We start from the raw sequence: 20,862 nt of genomic DNA, 5'->3' as shown, positions 1-20,862 counted from the left end.
GATATAGGGTTTTGCAGTGATCTTTTCTAGGAGATACACCACCTAATCTTTGGCCCTACAGGAGGCAACACTGTCTAGCACTCATAGCAGTGGGTGTCCAAAGACCCAAGTTCTGTTTCTGGCTCTCCCTCTCTCTCTGCATGAGATTTATCAGGTCAATTAACTTCTCTAACTTTCTCTGTGCCATAGTTGTACTTGGATTGTAGTCCTTCGGCACCCCATTAAAGTCCGGAGGATACAGAATGAAAAGCACTGCCCAGCCATTTCCGGATGTTGGCTTGGAAGGCACACTTTCAGCAGTAGCACTAACAGAAAAGTGCAATTGTAGAATCTGTTAAACTTCACTAAAATATCAGAAAGTCTAAAATCTCTTTTCTTTTTTTTGCAATCTATTGAATATTTTTTGCAACCAGATGTTGATTTCACATTATTTTTATTTCAGAAACCTATTCTTGTTTCAGTAGAATTATTATACTTGTATAAATATAATCAGAACCAAACTCTTAGTCTCTAGCCTATTGCTCTCTTCTGATTAGGATTGTTGCTTACATGGATTCATGCCACTATTGAATTCCTCCCAATACAGGAAAAAAAAGATTAAGCCTTGCCTTGGCAATTTAACACTTTTCTTCCCACAGCAACACAATCAGGCATAACAATGACTTAGAAGGAATGACATTACATCATGCTCAAATATGTGATTATAACACATTGCAGAACGGATTCTATACAGAAGACTGATGCCTATGACGATGAGTGAAGAGAAGCTAGTACCAGGCTAATGCATTGCCAAAGATCATATCAGACAAAACCAGTAATTCAGCCACCTCTGCACCCCCTCCCATAAAATTTTAATAAACCCAATCTTATGGGAGGAAAGAAAAGACAGGAACCTTACTCAATTATTTACAGCCTTGGTTGTGTATGGCAAAGAAGCCCCTCTTAGGTCAGCAAGTGATATTCTTCCATCGATTTCCTCCTCAGAATAACTAGGTGAGAATAAAGGGGGATTTTGGGGTGTAAAAAAATGCAAAAGAAATAGGGATGCAAAGGGCAACCCAGAAAAGACAAAGCTGATGGAGGCCAAGATGAAAGTTTGTATATATGAAAGATATTGATCAACTGCACATGCCAGCCACAGATAGATTCAAATGGGCTGTCATAATTCCAGTGATGCAGAGGGATGTGCAGGCTCAAGCTCCATTAAGTAAAACCTAAATCCAGAGCAGCCAGATGAGATTTGTGAGACCAAACTCTGAAAGTCCCACAGGAAATACCTGAAGGTGACTTATATTCCCGACTTCCTATTCCCTCACCAACTGTGCAATCAGATCCTGGAGGTGGGCAGGGAACAATTCAACAGTTAAACTGTTATTCACCCAGCCAATTAAGGAGTCTTGGGATGGTCCCTAAGACTAACCCTTCAGCTTCATCCAGTCTTCCTAGGCCAGAATTACATTCAGCTCTCACAGCATGGGCAAAATCATTATGGCCTAGTTAATATAAGAATCTGTAGATGTAAAACTGCATTTTAGACCTTTCCAAAGTAGCAAGGAGAATGTCCTGGTTGTTAATGAGGATCACATTTATTCTGCAATTCAACATACAAAAAGCATCACTGCAAACCAGTAATTAAGATAGCAACCATTGCCTAGTAGCTATCAACATATAAAAATCACCTACATATTTCAGCCTGCAGCTTCTGTCAGGGTCAAAGCCAGGTTGTTTGATTCAAGGTTTGTTGGCATCTATCACATGCTGGCTGCTGTGATGTTCCCTTGTGGATAGTGCCTGACTTTTTCAGCAAATCACAATAATCTCATTTCCAAAATGTTCCACTTAAATCTTTCTTCTTGCACTGAAGCAAGGAAGCACTTCTCATTACTAACTCTGTGTGTGGCATGTGGCATGTAATCACCTTGAAATATTTAACTAGCTGGCTTTCATCTCACTAAAGCATGAGGTGGGGCACCAGACTGGGGTACAAAAAAAAAAACCCTCAGATATCATTCATGAACCAGGCATTAAATTGGTATATAAATCAAAAATTATAAGAGTCAGATGGAAAAAGACCCATTAGATCATCCTATTTGTTCTTTCCAGTGTTCTCACCCTAAGAATGAATAAAGCATCATTCTTGATTAGCCAAGAGACATGGAAAACCACCCATTTCTCCCCCTCTGTGTCTCTCAAGAGGGAGAGAAGGGAAACAGAGCTCTGTATGCATATTAATAAAGCTATATTTTGACTGGCTGAATGACTGGAAATGATTAGAGATGGTATGTTTTACCTGTCAACATCTCCACACTGCAACAGGCAAAATCTCTAATACTTCTTTGCAAAAAAATAGTAATGCTGGAGCAGGTTTGCTCTCAATATTCCTGCACTTAGAACAGCTCTGTAAATACCTTAAGACTCTTTTCAAAGAAAAGTTCTTTTCAAACAAAGAAACACACTTTCTTTTTTCAACATAACAGTTGCAGACAACAGAAAACATCACCTAAGCCAAGGTGAATCCAAGTGCCTACACTTAAGAATGCAACAAAAAACAAAAACTAAAGTATCAAAACATTATGAAAGTTGCTTACCCAAGCATGCCAAGCTTAAGAAATACAAGAATGTAACCTTTCAAAAGGGTCGGTTTGAAAGGTGAGAACACATGAAACCCCTCTAGCAAAGAGCAGTCAAAGCTGAGATCAGTCAGCTGACATAGAGTACCTCTTCTCTCTCACACAAAAACTTTCCTTCCTACACTTACCATCACCAAAGACTTTTGGAGTAAGTCAGTTAGTCTAAACAATCTCTTTAGAGGTGGTCCCTAGATATATTTTCCTCATTTACTTGACTCAGTGTGAATTGGGTGACCACTTAAAGTCTGATTTATAGGGTGCAGACCACTTATAGTTTCTCTGAAAGTCAACGGGAGGCATGCTTTGGACATAAAAAAAGACTGTTTAATGATAAGTACTGCAAAACCCAAGTCTTCATTACCTCCAACTGTATATCAAAAAAAAAACCCAAACCAGTTAACCTTGATTCCCACACCTAACATGGAAGTTATAGACCATCTCAAAAGATTATTAGATATTAATATTTTTATCTTTACATGCCGTGCTTCAGTACAATAATTAAAAATGTGACAAAGCTCATGAAGTGGTTAGCTCTGTCTCTGGATCAGGAGTTGTGTATTCTGCAAGAAAGGACAGCAGCGATACATTAAGCAATGAAAAAGAAAAATATTGAAGACATTGAATGAAAATAGCATATCCCCAATGTATGGAACAAGGCAGGGGTCCTGCAGAAAACAGAGTATGTGATTACAGTAATTAAAGACTTGATAATGAATGTGCTGAGAGGAGATAAATTAAGGTCAAGTACACAGCCTGAGCAGTATTGTCTCCTAACTTTACATGCTTGTGTTTGCAACTTTAAAAATGCCCATCCAAGTTTTTAACTTTAGGATAATAATCGAAAGGCAAAAGCAGGAATTCTAGTGTGTGGTCTCTTACTGATTCAGAAAAGTGGCAAGTGGCTCATCAGCAGAACAAGACTTCTGATTCACCTCTGAGCCCCATTACACAAGCTGGGGGAAGAACCTGCTGGCTGATGGAGCAGAGTGAGACCTCCCCTCTGCCAGTGTTCCACAGGTGTGTTAGCAGTAGATGTATAGTAAGACTCCTGACTTGTGCACTTTGAAAAAGGCTTTGGAGGAGACCCTTCCCTGTTCATTCCCCACCCCACTCCAACACACACAAAGAGAGAGCTTCCCCATTTCTGCACCTTACCTCCCAAACTGTTTCACTCCAGCCCTTATCCCAATCTCAATGTTCAGTACTCCATTGTCTTACCCAACTCATAAGTAAAAAGTTTCACGCATTACCAAGTCTTCATTTCTTCCCTTCCCTAATTTTGCCTGTTTTCCACTCAGCACCCCTGTCAGATCAGGACTGTGAGGTCTACTGACCTCCTCCCTTACTCCTTCCCTGCTCTTCTGTCCCTAAGAAGCAAAGATAGTATAGGAAATATAAAGTAGTGCACAGCTGGGAAAGCTATTCACTAGTGTAGGTATTAAGGTCACAGCCATATTAGCATATCCTAAGATGAATCCTAGCAGAAGGCAATAAAATCCCTTACAGATTTCAAAATAGATCTTAATTTTGATGCCAAAAAACAAACAAAAAAAATGAAGAAAAAAACAAACAAACAAAAAAACTCAAAAAGCACCCAATCATTTTTATGCCTTAGCTTGAAACACAGGATATGCAGGAAAACTTACAGCAGGGGGGAGGGGTGGGGATGAGAAAGTCTGTCACTACCACCTGGTCATTAGCTGTGGGAACAATGAATACAATGGCAATCCAGCACCACTAGACCTCCTCCAGGCATGTGAGCACCTGCTGCCTGACTAACCTCCAGGCTGGCTGCCCCATCTGCTTTAACAACCAGGGCATTAAGGAATGACATCATATTGTCAGCCAAATGGCTCTGACCAGCAGGACAGTGTCATACTTCAGGGTGAACCTCCATCTAAGGGTCAAGGCAGTTGATTAAAAATGAAACAGCACTTCCTTTTAGAGTATGATAGGAATGGAAAAACACACAAGGGAGTATGGGGGAAAGAGTGGAAGAAAGGAGCAAGAAAAGTGGGATGCTGCCTATTTGTTTCAAACACCACTTTCAGTAGTACCCAGAAAAAAAAAAGGGTGAAAAAAAGGCAAAAATTCTCTTGGGTCAGCACTTAATACAGATACAACAATGAAATATTTATTGTTGCTTATAAAAGCCAACAGGGTCAAGCCCTTGAGCCTACTGGTGTTACTAATGCATTGTCAAGCTATCATCTAAGCTTCTGTGAAAAACCTCATCGTGTTCCATGGAATGAGGTTTGAGAAGCTTGTAGAAAGTATAGACATATAGTCTTTTCCAGAGTGGCTAATTGTTGCCACTACCTTCAGTGGCTCCAAAATGAGGTTTTCCAAGCTCCCCTCCTAACAGTAGTTTTATTAGTTTTTAAGAAGGTACCTGAGCGCTTTGTAGACCTAAATGAGGAAGCCTTAATTCCCTGAAAAGTTTGGACCATTAAGGCTGATAAAACACATTCAGCTTTCAGCATATATGCTATATAAATTAAAATATTACCACTCTCTAACATCCTGTAGAAATCCTTCATTTCCTCCAATACTTATTCCTCTCAGAATGTGTCAGGTTATTACTTTCAGCTTTACAATTCATTTTTCATGTAGATAGCTTTCAGACCACCACAAATACAGGATTACTGCAGTTCTCAACAGCACATACATGTTATCATTCCCATTAATGCAAGGCGTTATGGTTCCTCTTCTGACAATGCAGTTCCCCATGCCGATGTGCTAAATTCAGAGCCCATTCCCTGTGATCCTGCAGTAGAAAAGGGGGGAGTAGGAGACAGGCAAAGGAGATCTCAGGATGCCAAACAAGGAGCACTTCGCAAACAACACCCCAAGAAATTGTAAACATTTCACGGGAAACATCAGCTACCTATTTGTGAACTGGTTCTCTCTAAAGCAGTCTGGTGACACAGTTTCTAAGCTGTGCAGGAAGAGATCAGTTTCCATAGCAATTCCAGCCACTTTCTGCCCAGATGCTGCACTCTCCACTCTCCATGTTCCTGGACACAAAACATGGCTACTGTGGAAGACAGGCCTAGGTGGCAATGAAAAATTGGAGAAAAGCAGACGAATAGAAATCCCTTCTTTTGTGGCCACATTTGATCCAAAATACAAATTCAGGCTCGTGATATGTACAGAGGAAATTAAAATAAAAAACTTAAAGACCCAGCTATCTATCACACACAATAGGCTCTGTGAGTCAGCAAAATAAAAGCTTTTGGAGAGAACGAAGAATTTTTCATCTCATTTTTCACCTTAAAGCCACAATACTTTCACCACCTGCCTTGGAGAAAATGTGGCCATGATAAAGCCCCTTTTTACCCTTTTCTTGCCAAGATAACAATGAGGAAGACTGCAGTGACCCAAAAGCATTAACCCTGCCAGTCTCTAGGCAGGTCTGAGCCCACAGCAGGCTAACCCAAAATCCTGTAGTAAAAAAAAAGCTTTTCTTATTTAAATTGTTCAAGGAATAGGTATACAAAGAAGTCCTAGAGCAAATACAAGTATGTTCAAAGGTAAAAATGAACAAGGAAGCATAATGTTTAAATAAAAGAAGCTAGAGACAAGAATAAACAACATCATGCTAGACTGGCTCTAAAAGTATGAAGCCGATCCCCCTCCACTTATCTGCATCTTAATCCCTTTTCTGCACTACTTGGCTGCCTCAAAAAAAATTCTAATCCTAGCTCTCCCAGAAAGACAACAAGATGTAGACAGCTTGCATACTTAGAAATTCCTATCTTCAATGCATCTACAATGCTGTGGATACCCTTTCTCACTAGAAAGTGGTTTCTTGAAAGCTGCAGAATTGAAACTTAGAGCCTGGATTGTCTATAGCCTATTGGAGAGAGAGAGGTTAGAGACTACAACAACAAAAAACTAACCAAAAATGGCAAACAGGAATTATTTTCTAAAGTCTTTCTGATGGTATAAACCAGCATCAGCCCAAAAGGTGTCTGCTTTGCCCCAAGAAGCAAACAAGCCAGTAGACTAAATAATCTCTGGGCTTTGAGTGCCTTACCCCTCACAGTGGCTTTAGGGAGCAGCATTGTTGGTTCCTTGAAGAAGCCAAACTGAACATAGCACATCCCCTCATAGCCTTGGTGGTAACTACCATTTTCAAAGCAAATGTAGCCTTTTACCTTCTTTGCCATAATATACCAGATAAGGGCTTCCTGAAGGTTTGGGTACAAGAGCCCCATAGTTTCCTTGTTATGATCAGCTTTCTTAAAGTACAATGTACATGCAGTTAAAATACGTGCAGTTAAAGTGCTTATGCCATCACCTGGAAATGCTTCTCACCCCTCCAAACCACTGTACCATATTCTACAGCACAAACCCCTGCCATAATCACTTTCACCATGTTTTGTGAACACAAATGTGTAGTCTACTGAAAGTGAAACTACAAGAACAGCATAAACCATATGGAACTGAATATGTGAATAAATATAGAACTGTTCAGATTTTCTTGGATTTCTACTCAAATAACATATACCATCTCTAAAAAGCATCAGCGATGCTGCTGGATTTTTTCAAAAGCCGGAACTATGGATCAAGTTTCTGTGCACAAGGCTGGGGCCAAAATGTCACAGGGTAAATGCCTAATAGTGACTCAATCATATTATTACACTAGCATCTTCCATAAAGAGAAGTTACTCATGCTCAAAGTTGTCAGACTCAGCTTTCCTTCCCTTCTCTCTTCCCTCCCATCTCATTTAGACTCTCATTTTGTCTAATCAGAACAACTTTTATGTGCTTGTAACAGGCAAGAGCTGGCAATACCACAATCATCCTTCCCTTCATCTCTGTTTAACTGGAGATAGTTAAAAGGAAGAGATTGCTGGGAAGTGAAGTCGTATTTCCCCATCTATTGCTGTCATAAGCAATGAATTTGGAGAAAAGTTCCATCTTGAAAATGTCAAACAATGAAAAAAGATAAAATCAAAAACTATCAAGTCAGCTCCATCATTCCAAGATAAAAAGGAGAAAAGCCAGTATTAAGGCCAGTCAATGCATCCCAAGGCAATTCCAGCCTTGTCAGATCTTGTTGCTTCAGCAAATGTTGCAAGTTGGTGACCACTGCCTACAATTATCACTGAGGGCTAAGCTGTTTCCCTGTGCCTTAAAGAATGCAGCGTTTCTCTTTCTAGGTCTTCAAGTGAGAGTAATGCAACACCCAGGAGCTGCTGGCAGCAGAACATACTCTACAATAAAAGCCAGCAATAAATTCTCCTGGAAGCTGGAAACTCACCAGCAGCATGAGCTGCATGAGAATACACTCACATACAAAGTATTCTACTGAATTAAAAAATAGGGCATTGATTTTATTATTTTTTTTATTTAACTCAATATCAAATTGCTGCATGCAAATGCCTCTTCCCCACCACAACTTTCTCATGCCTCAGCAGAATTTCTAGCCAGCAGCAGAAACAAAGATGTAGGTCCTAAGAACAAATCGATCAGTCTGCTACAAAGACAAACTGTATGTGAGAAGAGGGCCCTGAGTGGGTTGTCAGTCAAAGCCTCTGTTCTCATTTATCAGTGAGTGCCTCCGTTAGTCCGTACATGAAGAGAATGGAGAAGAAAAGCCAGCACCACTTACGCAAGGCATGCCACTCATCCTGGCGGATTGTCTTGGTGATGTTGTAGGTAAGGTTCTTGGGAATGGTTGCTGAGGAGTAGTGGTACTTGATGTATGTGCACCGCTCAATTGCTCCTGTAAGGGCAAAACACAGAAGAGAAAGCACTTTTAAATTAATGCAACATGACGTCAGAACAGTAGACAAACAGCAAAGGCTAAGCACAAAGCAATCCCTACAATCAGTCCACTGTGACATCCAACACTATCTTTGGCCCATAACAAGCACAGGCTACCTATATGGTAAGCTCACATCCAAACGTATGGTACACCAAAGGCCCTGCAGTAGCTGCCAGAGTGTCTGCTTTCACCATCATATATATATATATATATATATATGTAGCAAATTACTCCCTCCTTTTCTTTTCTTTGAACCATAAGCTAGCAGCTGCCATACCAGCATTTACTGTGCAGAAAGTGTAAATACATATCTTAGCTTATTGTGCAGTAATGTGTCTCAGTGCCCATGCTCCAGGAGATGCATAAAGCAAACATCTTTGATCTTTCCTTCAGTAACCCAAAACAGCACAGAAAAAACTATACATATAAATAGTATTTTTCCTGATCCCCCTCCACCCACAGCCAAACAGCAAGACAAGAGAAGTATATGTGACAGACTATGGTCTCTTGAAAGTACACAGTTAATTCCATTGCAGGCTCAAAACCAGAATTTATTGGCTTCCCTGAATAATGAGCCTCAGATGACATCATGAAGAGCTAAAATGGACAATTTACACACACACACACACACACACAGTAGGCAGGATTTCATCCACATTCCATGGAAAAAAGCACCACTTGCTGCTTCTGTTTGTCTTCTGGTCACATTATTACATTATCTTTTCACAGTCACTTTCCTTCTTCTACAATAACCACAGCTCCAGGCCCTGATCTCCTGGCATCTCTCTGTGTAGTTAGTGTCTTTAGAGGATGGGTCTGGCATAGCCTGATGCTTTCCATGAATTACAGCCCAGCCAAATTTCACATGTGATCAGAAACATGTGATAACGCAACCCTTCTTGCATTGATGAAACTCAGCAATGTTTCCTACATCTTTTTTCCCAGCATCCTCAATTAACTGGTTTTATTAGACCTTCTCACTAAGAACTCACATTCAAAGCTAATGAAAGTGGTTTTTCCATTAATATTATGGTATTTTTGGATCAGGCCTCTGATAACTAAATAAGTATCCTTAATGTGGTTGACCACACTCTTTGCTACTAGCTACCACTGGTCAGAGAAGCAGCTATGCTGGAAAAGCTTTTATGTATTAAAAATACATTGACAGGCACTCAATAGAATAATTAAATGAAGCAATGAATTATATGAATAAGAAAGAGTGCTATACACCAAAAGGCAGGTAAAGAACATTTACTGTCAGCCTGAACTGAAATGGCAGAGCCATTAGCCTTATATCAACAGCTCCAAGGGGTTAGATATGTTTTTATGCCACTAGAAATACAGATTTATACCTCAGTCTGTAAAGCATTACTTAGCATGAACTTAGATCATACACCATGAATTCACAGCAAGAAAAAGAAGAAAACCCAGGAAACAAAATTATTAGTTACATGGCAGTCTACTAGCATCTTCCAAAGTTAGTGCAATACAAACATTTGAGGTCCTCGTTGTTTGCTCCTCTTAAGTATTCTTCACATTCTGCCTTTGACAGCAATTAGATTAGACAAAGCCAAATATTATAGGGGAAAAAGGCAAAATATTTACATATGTATCCGCCTGCCCTGACAGCGTGATGGGCTTCTGTGTGAGTCTGCACCATCTGGGCACCAAATGTACGCCCAGAATTAAAGTTTCAAACCAAGAATAGTATTTAAAAAAAGACAGCTAGTGTGCAAAGAGCTTTAAAAAAAAGCCTCAGATCATAACCTTGCCTTCTTAAAGGTTTTCATATCCCTTTTTGTTGAGCTGCTTTCATGGATAGGAAGCATTGGCAAGAAAATGGAAAATGCTTATTTGTCAGAAAATAATCTTTAAGTTATCAGATACCTGCCCAGACAAGAGATTTATATAGAATAGTAGACAAGGACACAGAGCCAAGATTCAAAATAAAAGCACAGAAGGAAGCAAGAAAAAAAATCCAGTTCCATTTGCTAGCATCTCTTAAAGTAATCAGCAGAAAGCACCTCCTCTGAAACCAAAGAGGATAATTTCTAGCAAGGTCCATCAAGCTTTATATTCTTACTGCAAATACCCTTAGTAGTAATGCATTGCACTACCTTATATCACCAAAACCTAGAGCAGAAAGAGAGGTTGTGGTCTGAATTCAGATTCTCTCTTCATCATATATATATAATTTTGGTCTTACAGTTACATCCCCATAGCTTTGATAAGATTTAAGTGCACATATGAAAGAAGCACTCAGTAAGTACTACTGACCAGAGTAGGCAACCAGGGCATGACTCACCAGCAAGGGCAGTTTGGGCAGAAGGGTATATATACTGTAAGGGCACTGAAGCCCTGCCAGTTCAACCAGTATCCACCCAGCATAAAGCCATAGCCTTGCTAAACTCTGTACACACCATGCAGCTTCCCAGGCAGAGCTCTGGTGAGACCATTGTATCACCCAGGCATTAAGCTGTGCCCTGCTCTTCAGCCAGTACAGAACAGCAGCAGAGAGCACACCTATGTGACATGCACTTAGGTAGAGGAGCTCCTCTGCTTAGTGCCAGAGGTCTGGGAGGGAGTGAGTAGGTGAAGGAGTATCAGGGAGGAAGAGAGAGACTGACTTATTGGAATTCCACCCTTCCTCCTTAACACAGGCCCAGCAGGCAGACAGGACTCATGATATGGAGGATTCCCAACCATTTCTCCATCTGGCAAACATAGTGACTTAAGAGATGGAAGCAATGCTAACAAGTTCCTGCCCAGCAAAACAGGGATGTCTCCTCTGTGACTGCCTCACCTGCCTAAGAGCCATCACATAAAAGGGAGGTCCCTGCTACGGACTCTGCAAGTGAAAGCAAACAGTAACAATGGCCATGGTTCATCCAGCATAGAAGTGTCACAGAAGTTAAGTAACCCTAGCCTAAAAATCAACTGGTATGGGGCAGTACACCAATGTCTGAGGGACAGTGTGTTAGTGAGGTACTTTGGTCTGCTGTCTCAGTGATGGTAGGGGATGGAGGTCTAGGCAGCAGCAAAGACAAAATGGTTATCAATACATTAGAAACCACAGAAGCACCTGACAATGGTCATGTAGGAATTATGGCTTTCCCTCCAGAAAGATGTCAGGATCAATAGCCCAACTGAAGGGCACCTGCACCAACGCACCAGCACGGGCATCAAACAGGAGGAGCTGGAAGTCATTGCACAGGAGGAAACTACAACACAGTTGCTCTCACAAAAACATGCTGGGATGATTTGCACAGCCAGAGTGCTGCAATGGTTAGGCAAGCAGGACCTGCCTTGCATAAACCCATGCTGACTAGGGCCCATTACCTGGTTGTTCTATATGGTGCACAAGTGGCCAAGAAAGCCAACAGCATCCTGGCCTGTATCAGAAATAGTGTGACCAGCAGAACCAGGGAAGTGATCATCTCCCTGTACTCAGCATTGGCAAGACCACCTCAAATACTGTGTTCAGTTCTGGGCCCCTCACTACAAGAAGGATATTGAGGTGCTCAAACAAGTCCAAAGAAGCAGATGAGGGGTATGGAGAATAATTCCCACGAGGAGCTGCTGAGGGAGGTGGGGGTGTTAGTATGAAGCAAAGGAGACTGAGGGGAGACCTTATCACTCTCTAGGACTACCTAGAGCTCACTATGGGAGGTTGTAGTGAGGTGACTGTCAGTCTCTTCTCCCAAGTAACAAGTGATAGGGCAAGAGGTAATGGCCTCAAGCCAAACCAAAGGAGGTTTAGATGGAATATTAGGAAAAATTTCTACACTGAAAGGGTGGTGAGGCATTGGAACAGACTGCCGAGGGAAGTAGGAGTCACCATCCCTGGAAGTATTTAAAAGACATATAGGTATGGTGCTTAGTGACACAGTGGACTTAGCAGTTGGCTAGGTTTGTGGCTGTACTCAATCTTGGAGGTCTTTTCCAACCTCAATGATTCTATGTTTAAGGATTCTATTCTTAACAGAATTAAGAATACCACTAGCAATGGCTCAATGAAAGCTAAATTACAGGTAAATTTTTAGTGGTAAATTCCATTATTATCTTCTTTCTAGCCACACAACATATTTCAATGCTGTTCCCACCTCTAATTAACATGCTATTAACCAATAAACATTGTTACTTCAATCAAGAGTTTGTAGGTACCAGAAATTAAAGTGGGCTTCAGTGTACATGGCGAGATACATTCTCCTTTATCTCCTACTTGTCTGAAATACCAGCGCTGGCTGCTGTGTGTATTCAGTGCTGAGTAGAGCACAAAGAATTCACTTACATGTAGGAATTATCTCTACTACTTGTCTTACACAGGGAAACAGACCACTACATCAGACAGAGATGTGGATTTTCACACTTGTGTGAAGCATTAAGCATAGGCTGACTGCTAGAATGGCTAAGTCTAATTTTTTTTTGTTACAGGGCTCAAAATACTTAAGTCTAATCCAAGTTACTGGGCTCAATAAAGGGATAAACAGGTGAAACATAATGGTCTATAACAAACTAGAGGTCAGCCCACATGAGCTAATGGGCCCTTTTGGGTTTAGGCTATTAAACTCTCCTGTGAACACTGAGTTTAATACATTCACAAGAATGTAGTTCAGAGTGTTTCAGAGCTGTCTCTTATTAGCTTCCAGCACATCAATTACTTCAGATACTGGAACAGCAGCATCACTAGAAAAACCATGTGGCCATCTTCATCCGCATGGCCACTGCAGACAGGAGAGGCAGGCAAGGATCTTACTGGGAACCTCAAGCTTTGCATGGCCCAGACTGACAACATTTGTGATTGTTTGGGATTTAAACATAAGCCATTTATTAAACTTGCTCTCACAGGTCTAGAGGAGAGACCCTGCTGAGTTAATGCAACTGCATCAGCACATATCTAGCTAGAGGTGAGAATTACCTTTTAGAAACTTAGGAAAAGGCTTGTCATTTGCCTGGACCTGCCAATAAAGCTTGGGAAAAGGGGAAAATTATAGCAGTGATATGTCATGTTCGTGATGTTTCCCTACTTGTTCCACACAGCAGACAAATGGGTTCAAGACCCCCCAAACATCCAGCTCCTGGAGGCCCCTTAGGAGAGCAGAGGCTGCAGCTGCAGCAAGGAGCAGATCTACTTCTCTCCTGGAAAACCCTCAGAAAAACTGTAAGAAATCCTTACCTACAGATTAATTAATAGCTATGCTCACTCTAGCCTTTGGGGTGGGAGGGAAGAGCAAGAATAAAAAAGCCTATATAGTCCTTTCCCTTCCATATCCTCCATAGGGTAACTTTAATTTATGGAGCATCTGCAGCTTTCAGCACTAACTTAGAAAGATGAAATCCAACTGCAGCTGAGCTCTGCACTTCAGTCATATAACTGGGAACAGATTTCTAGAGCAAACCAGTGAATGGGGTTTTCACTTATGCAGCTGCCATAGCAAGTGTTACAGCTAGCCACAACAAACACGAAAGAGCCACAAAGCTGCTCCACTGACAGATGTAGTATATTCCATGTTTCTCTGATCAACAGGAAATGTTTGCTGATAATCTTAAACAGAGTGCTAGGAAAAGGATCAGCAGGAAGATGCAGCTAGAACTGTGCAAAGCTATGCCTTATCTTCACGTAAGTACAGATGCTCAGAGGGTATTCAGCAGCTGTAGCTCTGCAGATGGCAACCCCCTGTTCTAGCAAAGTTCAGATGCCACATTAAATTGAGATAAAGAAACTAGAGAGCGTTATCCAGAGCAGCTAAGTATTCACAGCACCAAACACACCATTCCTCTTACTGATGCACTTAGCTGCTCAGTTCTCCTACCATATCCATTGAGCATTGCTCTATAACATTTTTACATATTTCCTCTTCACTCCACAAGAAGAAAAATCCATAACCTGTGCTATAGCAGGAATATCACCTGAAAATATTGTGCAATGTTTTCAGTTCAATTTTCAAAACTCTCCCAATACCCTGAATGTTAGCTGAGCACCCAGTGACACTTATCTCCCACTGCACTACTAAGGCAGTAAACACTACCCCAGTAGAGTCCCCACATTGTTGGTACTGCAAGGGATAACTGAACCATCCTCCACTCCAGGCTGAACAGGGTTGAGATCAGTTACAAGGAAGGTCATAGTGCTGCTGGTATCCATATTTTATTTGTTTGGTGGGTAAACAGACAACTTCTTTCTGAACTTTGGGGTCAGTGTCTTTCTTCACCAAGCTCCTCCCCCTCCACGAAATATAATATTTCAAGCTTTTAAATTCCTCCAAGAAACAGTCTTTGCCCATGGTTAATTTAAGAAATAGAATGAAAATTTTAAATTCCACTAGTTTATCAGTCACATCAGTCCTAAAATGTAGATCACAGAAGTTCCCAGAGAGACCTATGAGATCAGCTTGACTTTTGCAAAGGTGCTTGTCAAGTTTCAGGAATTTACACTGTCACTGGGATCATATACTTTAGTCTTCTGCATAATAAAGACCAACTGATCTGAGAGCTGGCAACAAAAAGTAGTCCTTCAGATGATTTTTCATTAAACTGGCAAACTGTGAGAGCAGTTTGGTAACTGTCAGTAATGTCATTGTCAGATCAGTCCCAAGATGGCACATGGAACAGTTGCCTGCATCGATTATCTGAGCTCTGGGGAACATGACCCAGAGTGAGGCATGCCTGCCTATGGCAAGCAGTTTGAACTAGATGATTTTTAAGATCATTTCCAACTCTAACCATTCTATGATACTATGACTATATTCCCCTCCTGCCAATGAAGGCTACAGGATTTTGCATTATTTCCCCAAAGCTTTCAGGGCTGCAAATCATGGAGCCATCCTTAAGGTTTGGGTACAGATTAGCCCAATGCCTATGAACAAGTTATCTCTGGTAGCTAAAAGGCTCACAGCGACACACAGAATTTCTCACTCTAAAACTCTTCACAGCAGTCCTTGTGTAAAACCTGTAAAAAAAAGGAATCTCAGACAAACATATGGAACCAACAGCTCACTTGCTCTGGATGAACAATGGCACTGACATTCCAGACTTTGCAAAATCGAGCACTGACAGTCACCTTGGTTCACCTAATATGCAGAGATCTGAAACTAAATAGCACTCATTCTTTTGCTGTATGTATGTTGATCTCTACAATGGATCCAGCTGTACAGCTACTATTTGTTTTATTATGTAGCCTGCCAAAGCTTTTGATATGAGCTTCCCTGAAAAGACTAACATGGATATTCTGAGCCTTTGCTACCTCCGGGCAGCTTTTCCTTCTTCTGTGTCGTAGATACCTCTGGATTAACTGTTTTTAGCAAGTAATTTATTCCGCAAAATTCACCTTTTGTGATAGCTTTAATTTTTACAAATCTGTTTGAGAATTACTACACAAACATTTCCTAGTAAGAGGAATCCTCGCCTCTGGCTTGCAAACTGCACTCACTACATGTATATGCTGTTCATTACAGGAAACTGATTTCTGTTTGAAAGACTGCTTTAATCCCATGGTTCAGTTACTGTTTCTTTATTGGGTAACTATATCCATACCATGCAGCAAGAAGATGTAGATTGGTCATTTAACCTCAAATTGTTTCACATTATCTTCAGAAAATATTAACAGCAGAAAATCTATAGGTTTTTTTTCTTAGCATTTCAATAGGGTTTCTAAGGGCTAAACCATAATTAGGGCTAGGATCAACCAGTTGCACATGGTATATATATATATATATAAACAGATATATATATCTGTTAATATCTTAAAAGTCATCTCCCTTGGAAAAGTTAATTGTTAAATTGTGCTAGCATATTATGCAGCCTCCAAGCCAGCCTTGGCCATTCAGGCTGGTACAACTTAAGAACTATCACCCTCAGTTTTATGTGTTGCCCTCAGTCTCTTAAATCATTTCATACAAATTACCAGAATTCATCTGAAGTTGCCTTAATATATGCAAGGTTGTTGCTGCAGTTTCAGCATGCATTAACTGCCCAAACTAAACCCTGGAGGATGATAGGGGGAGAAATCAAGCCCTTCCTTTACCAGCTGCTATGACAGAATTGCAATCAGATATGCTGACTAGTTAATGAACTCATGATGAGTAACTACACTCTTAATTAAAGCAGAGACTTCATTATAAAGTACTGCAACACACTTAACAGAATTATTTCATTACCTCTGGAGTAATACTAACCATGAGAGTACTGGTTACATATTTGAGTCCACCTATAAACATATTAATGACAAAAATGTGGGAACATTACTCTTATGCATTAATTGCAGCATTTTTTTTATGTTAGAAGGGTTTTCCAGAACTGGCCAACCAGCCCAATTCTCTGCTCAAAGGAGAAACAACTTCAAAATTAAAATCAAATTCTAAGATAGTTCACACTGCTCAGGGCCCTGTCCAGTCAAGTTTTAAATATCAGTAAGAGTAGAGATTCACATAATCTCTGAGAATCTGCTGCAACATCTGACCATCTTCATTATGATTTTTTTTTCCCCTGGTACCTAATCAGAATCTCCCTTGGTGCCACATGAATATCTTGTATGCTAGAATACCTAAGGGTAAAGGTCTAAAAATCTAGGAAGAATATGTAAATATTATCACCTTAATCAACATGTCTGATGAATATTCATTAACTTATATGCATAAATAGAAGCCAATGTTCTAATTAATGGAGCTCAAGATAGATTTTTAGAACAGGAGATCATATTTGTTTCTGGCTTGTTCTGGCATCATCCTGAATTGAGGCTCAGCTTGGTCTGCCAGTAGGACTTGCTGCTGCTTGTCCTAGATAAGGTGAAACAACTTCTAGTACTGGTTGTTGCTTCCTGTGGGCTGCAAGGAAATTGGGCTTCACTTCAGTTGATGGGTTGGGTTTGTGCCTTTCGGGTTTAAGACAAAGTTGCTAGTCCCTAGCTAGCAAGACGGTAGATGTGTACTGTCAGGTTCTACTCACCATTTATAGATTCATGTAAAAGGACGATGAGATACAGTCCCCTTCCCCACTCACAGGCAGACCCAAAGGTCATATATTGGGAAAGGCAACAGATATGTCTATGGTAACATTTTGCAAGTATGGAGAGTGCACTCTTTTTGGAAATGGCCTCCTGACCGTCTCTAGTTACCATGCTTCAGTTCATAACACTATGTGCCACAAGATCGTGCTAACTAGCTTCTTCACAAATCAAGCTAAATTGGAAGTTGAGCTAATGGTGCAAGAGCAGAGCCAGCCTGAAGACACACAAAGTGCACGTTAGGTCCTAAGTGACAACTGTTTTTTACAAATCAATCTTTATTGCACATTATTTACAAAGTTAGACCTAACCTGCGCTCTGTCTCTGCAGTTAGAATCATTCTAGTAAGGACAAAGGAAAGTCAGCAAGTCATCATAGCTCTAGGAAAGCCACCTGGAAGGATACTTTACCTACCTAGATGGTTGATCTCCAAGACTGGAGAAGTATATTGAACAGCCACCATGACATGAACAGTACCACAACAAGAAGCACAGGTTTGCAGTCGAGTTCTGTAGAGTTGCAGTCATCACTGATGCAACTCAAGCTCTGTTTGGCCAGTAGACTCTGTTTAGGGTTCAAAGGCAACTTGAAAAAATGGGGGGGGAGGGTAAGGGAGGGGAAACTGGCACAATGAGGAATAAAAATAAACCAGCATCTCAGATCAACTGAAAGGTTTTATACAGCCACAAAACTGTATTTACCTATAACTTATTTTGACACCTTTAAAGATCCCTTACAAGCTCTTCACTTCCAAGACAATTTTCTGCATCAAAATAAATAAGTTTGCTAGCTGTACTTACTAGAAGTGTACTTACAAACACACTAGACACCTACATCTTCCCTGCTGGGTAAAATACAGAAAGGCTACCAGAGGCATAAGGATATTTCAATACCCAGGACTCTACAATATCACCTAAACTTCCTTTTTACATATCGATGTCTTTACTAACCACCAGGAAAAATAACAAACACAGAACTTCAGCAGAACACATTAAGATACAACCACCCTCTACTTTACCTAAAGGAAAAGCTTGTTTCTATTCGCCAAGCTGGCAACCACTGAAAGGATGAGACATTCATAAGATAAATATTACTTCATCCCCGAAATGGCACATACCCAGCAAATACATTAACAGAATGTTCAGTTTAAAGATTTTCATTAGGAAAGTGAGCAATGCTTTTTTCAGGGTGACAAGCAGAACATTCCTGCTCTTTTTTCCTCCCATTTTTCTTTTACACTTCATCTTGCTCAATATCCAAATAAGGTTCTCTCAAAGCCTCTAGCTTCATAAAACTTGTTAGAAAAAGCTCAGCTGGTAACGTCTTGCAAAAACCTACTGAAAACACAGTGGGGGGAATGGCTGAAAGGCTCCATCATGCTGTACTATCCATACAGAAATGGGATTATAGAGGAGAGCATGCCAATTGCATTCTTTCCAGGTTGTCTGGGATGAAAACCCACCAGCTTACTTTTAGTAGTGATCCATTAGATCTCTAGAGATATGGAAACAATCACATACAAAGTGCACGTGAATAGAAGTAATCCATGAAGCTTATGGATCTCCAGATGCACACAACATCTTTTTCTGCTGTGGGCTCTATGGAGACCAGGTTCCACACGGGGAGCTCCAAATATTTCAGACTAAAACACCTACATCTCAATTTCAACTTCTATTTCTAGAGGGAAATATCTACATTTCCTTTTCAACCGCCTGGTGAGTACAGATAGAGGGGCAGACCTGCTCGCACTGAGCAGACAGCAACATTTTCAGAGCAGAGAAAAACCCAAGTACCTGAAACAGCTTTTGCCAGGCCTGCTCCCCACATGCTCTCTGGATATTCCAGAACATAGCAGCTTGCTTAAAGCAACCAGCTGGCAGAAGATAAATATTCCACCCATGATAAGAAAGGAATCCAAGTATGATACCAAAAGCTGAATTTGCATTGGAAAGTGATGAGCTCACACTTTCTCTCCAGGGACCAAGGAAAGGGGGCTGGCAAGGAAGCTGGAGCAAGAGGATGGTTACAAAACACTTTTTTACTGCAGCTATTAATAACAGACTCCAAGCCACAGGGCACTTGAGAAGGGGAAAGCATCCCCTTGCTTCTATTAATCTTCTTGTCCACCTATTTGCATTGGGCTGGCCACAGGGGAGAGGGAAGCAGAGCATAAATGAAAAGTTAAGGAGGTTAAAAGGGCTGAAAAATATTTGCTCCTACTTGTTTGGAGGCAGAAATTAAATGATCAATAAAATGTCACTGAGACAGCAATTACCAGTAAAAACTCACTGATGACCCAATAGCTGATGGAACAAAGCATTATCTCAGCCCTGCTGTCAAGTCAAAGAAAAAGCACAGCAAAGGCTATGCCATGGGCAGGTTTCTTTTATATTAATCAACATCTTCTGATTCTCATAGTAAGATACTCCCATGAAGATTGGTATTTATTGAGACAGATTTGAAACCTCTTTCAAAAAGATGTCTGGGAAGCAGGGTGCCAGACTCCAGATGCCAGACTCCAGAAAGTAAGGGTGGGTCCACAGATATCATCAACTCTGCTGAGGTTCTGTGATCACATGCAGTGAAATCTAAGGACACTTGTCTACCATGGAAAGCTATTTTATATGCTTCATTATAATGTAGACATGCCTTGCTATACCATTTACTCCTTTTTACTTATTAAAAAAGATAGGAACATAAGCCTTTCTGTGTCTCCATATTGTTAGTTTACAGCTGGCTCTACAAATTGCTGAGCTGGAGAGACCAGTTAACTTCCTTTTGGCATTTTAAGTTCTTGTAGCCCTTCAACTCCATTTTTAAACAACAAATCACACACAACAGAGAAGCATTCAGATGCTTTACATCCCACATTAGGGAACTTAAGATGAGACCTAACACAGGGTAATCTTCCTGAATATTCCAATTGCAGGCTCAGTCTCATCCAGCACCTACAGCAGTTTCTGAAGAGCATCATTTAAATTAAAAGACTTCAGTTATGCAACATATCTACATCACATTATTTTGATTTTATCCCACAACTGAGGCAGGTTTGGGGGAGGGAGTAGTTCATAGATTTCACTTGAACATAAATTGTGGTGATGAAAAAGAAAGATAAAGTTCTTGGCAGAGGTCATATATCAGGCATTCACAGGAATCAAACTGAGATGACCAATTTTTAGAAGACTAGTTATAATTTCACCTATCTTAAGGCTATTTTTAGGCGCATAGCCTAAAAGTGTTTGGCCTGTATGCTTAAGTTAAGATGCAGTTTTCTAACACACATGGTTATATGCAAGAGGTGAATTGGCTTGCCTTAAATTTTAGGAAGTACAGCATGGATCCTGTTTTGCACATTTTAAACAAAAGGTAGCGAGAAAACACAGGATTTTAAAGAACAGCAAGTTCCTGTCCCACCCCCCAAATAAAAAACCTACCAGCAGACAACTAGTTTATCA

General features: G+C 40.6%; 1 protein-coding gene across 1 annotated transcript in view; it reads right to left on the bottom strand.

Moving 5' to 3' along the window:
- The window catches only part of TMEM178B (transmembrane protein 178B), a 216,280-nt gene that overhangs the window by 147,112 nt on the left and 48,306 nt on the right, over nucleotides 1–20,862 (bottom strand). The window contains exon 2 of the mRNA XM_031051485.2: nucleotides 8,251–8,364. Within this exon, the coding sequence (XP_030907345.1) occupies nucleotides 8,251–8,364 (114 nt within the window). The remainder of the gene's footprint in view (nucleotides 1–8,250; nucleotides 8,365–20,862) is intronic.

This window comes from Melopsittacus undulatus, chromosome 5, assembly GCF_012275295.1.
Source record: "Melopsittacus undulatus isolate bMelUnd1 chromosome 5, bMelUnd1.mat.Z, whole genome shotgun sequence".
NCBI lineage: Eukaryota > Metazoa > Chordata > Aves > Psittaciformes > Psittaculidae > Melopsittacus > Melopsittacus undulatus.
The sequence above is the reverse complement of the archived record's forward strand: the minus strand, read 5'-3'. Positions and strand labels throughout refer to the sequence as shown.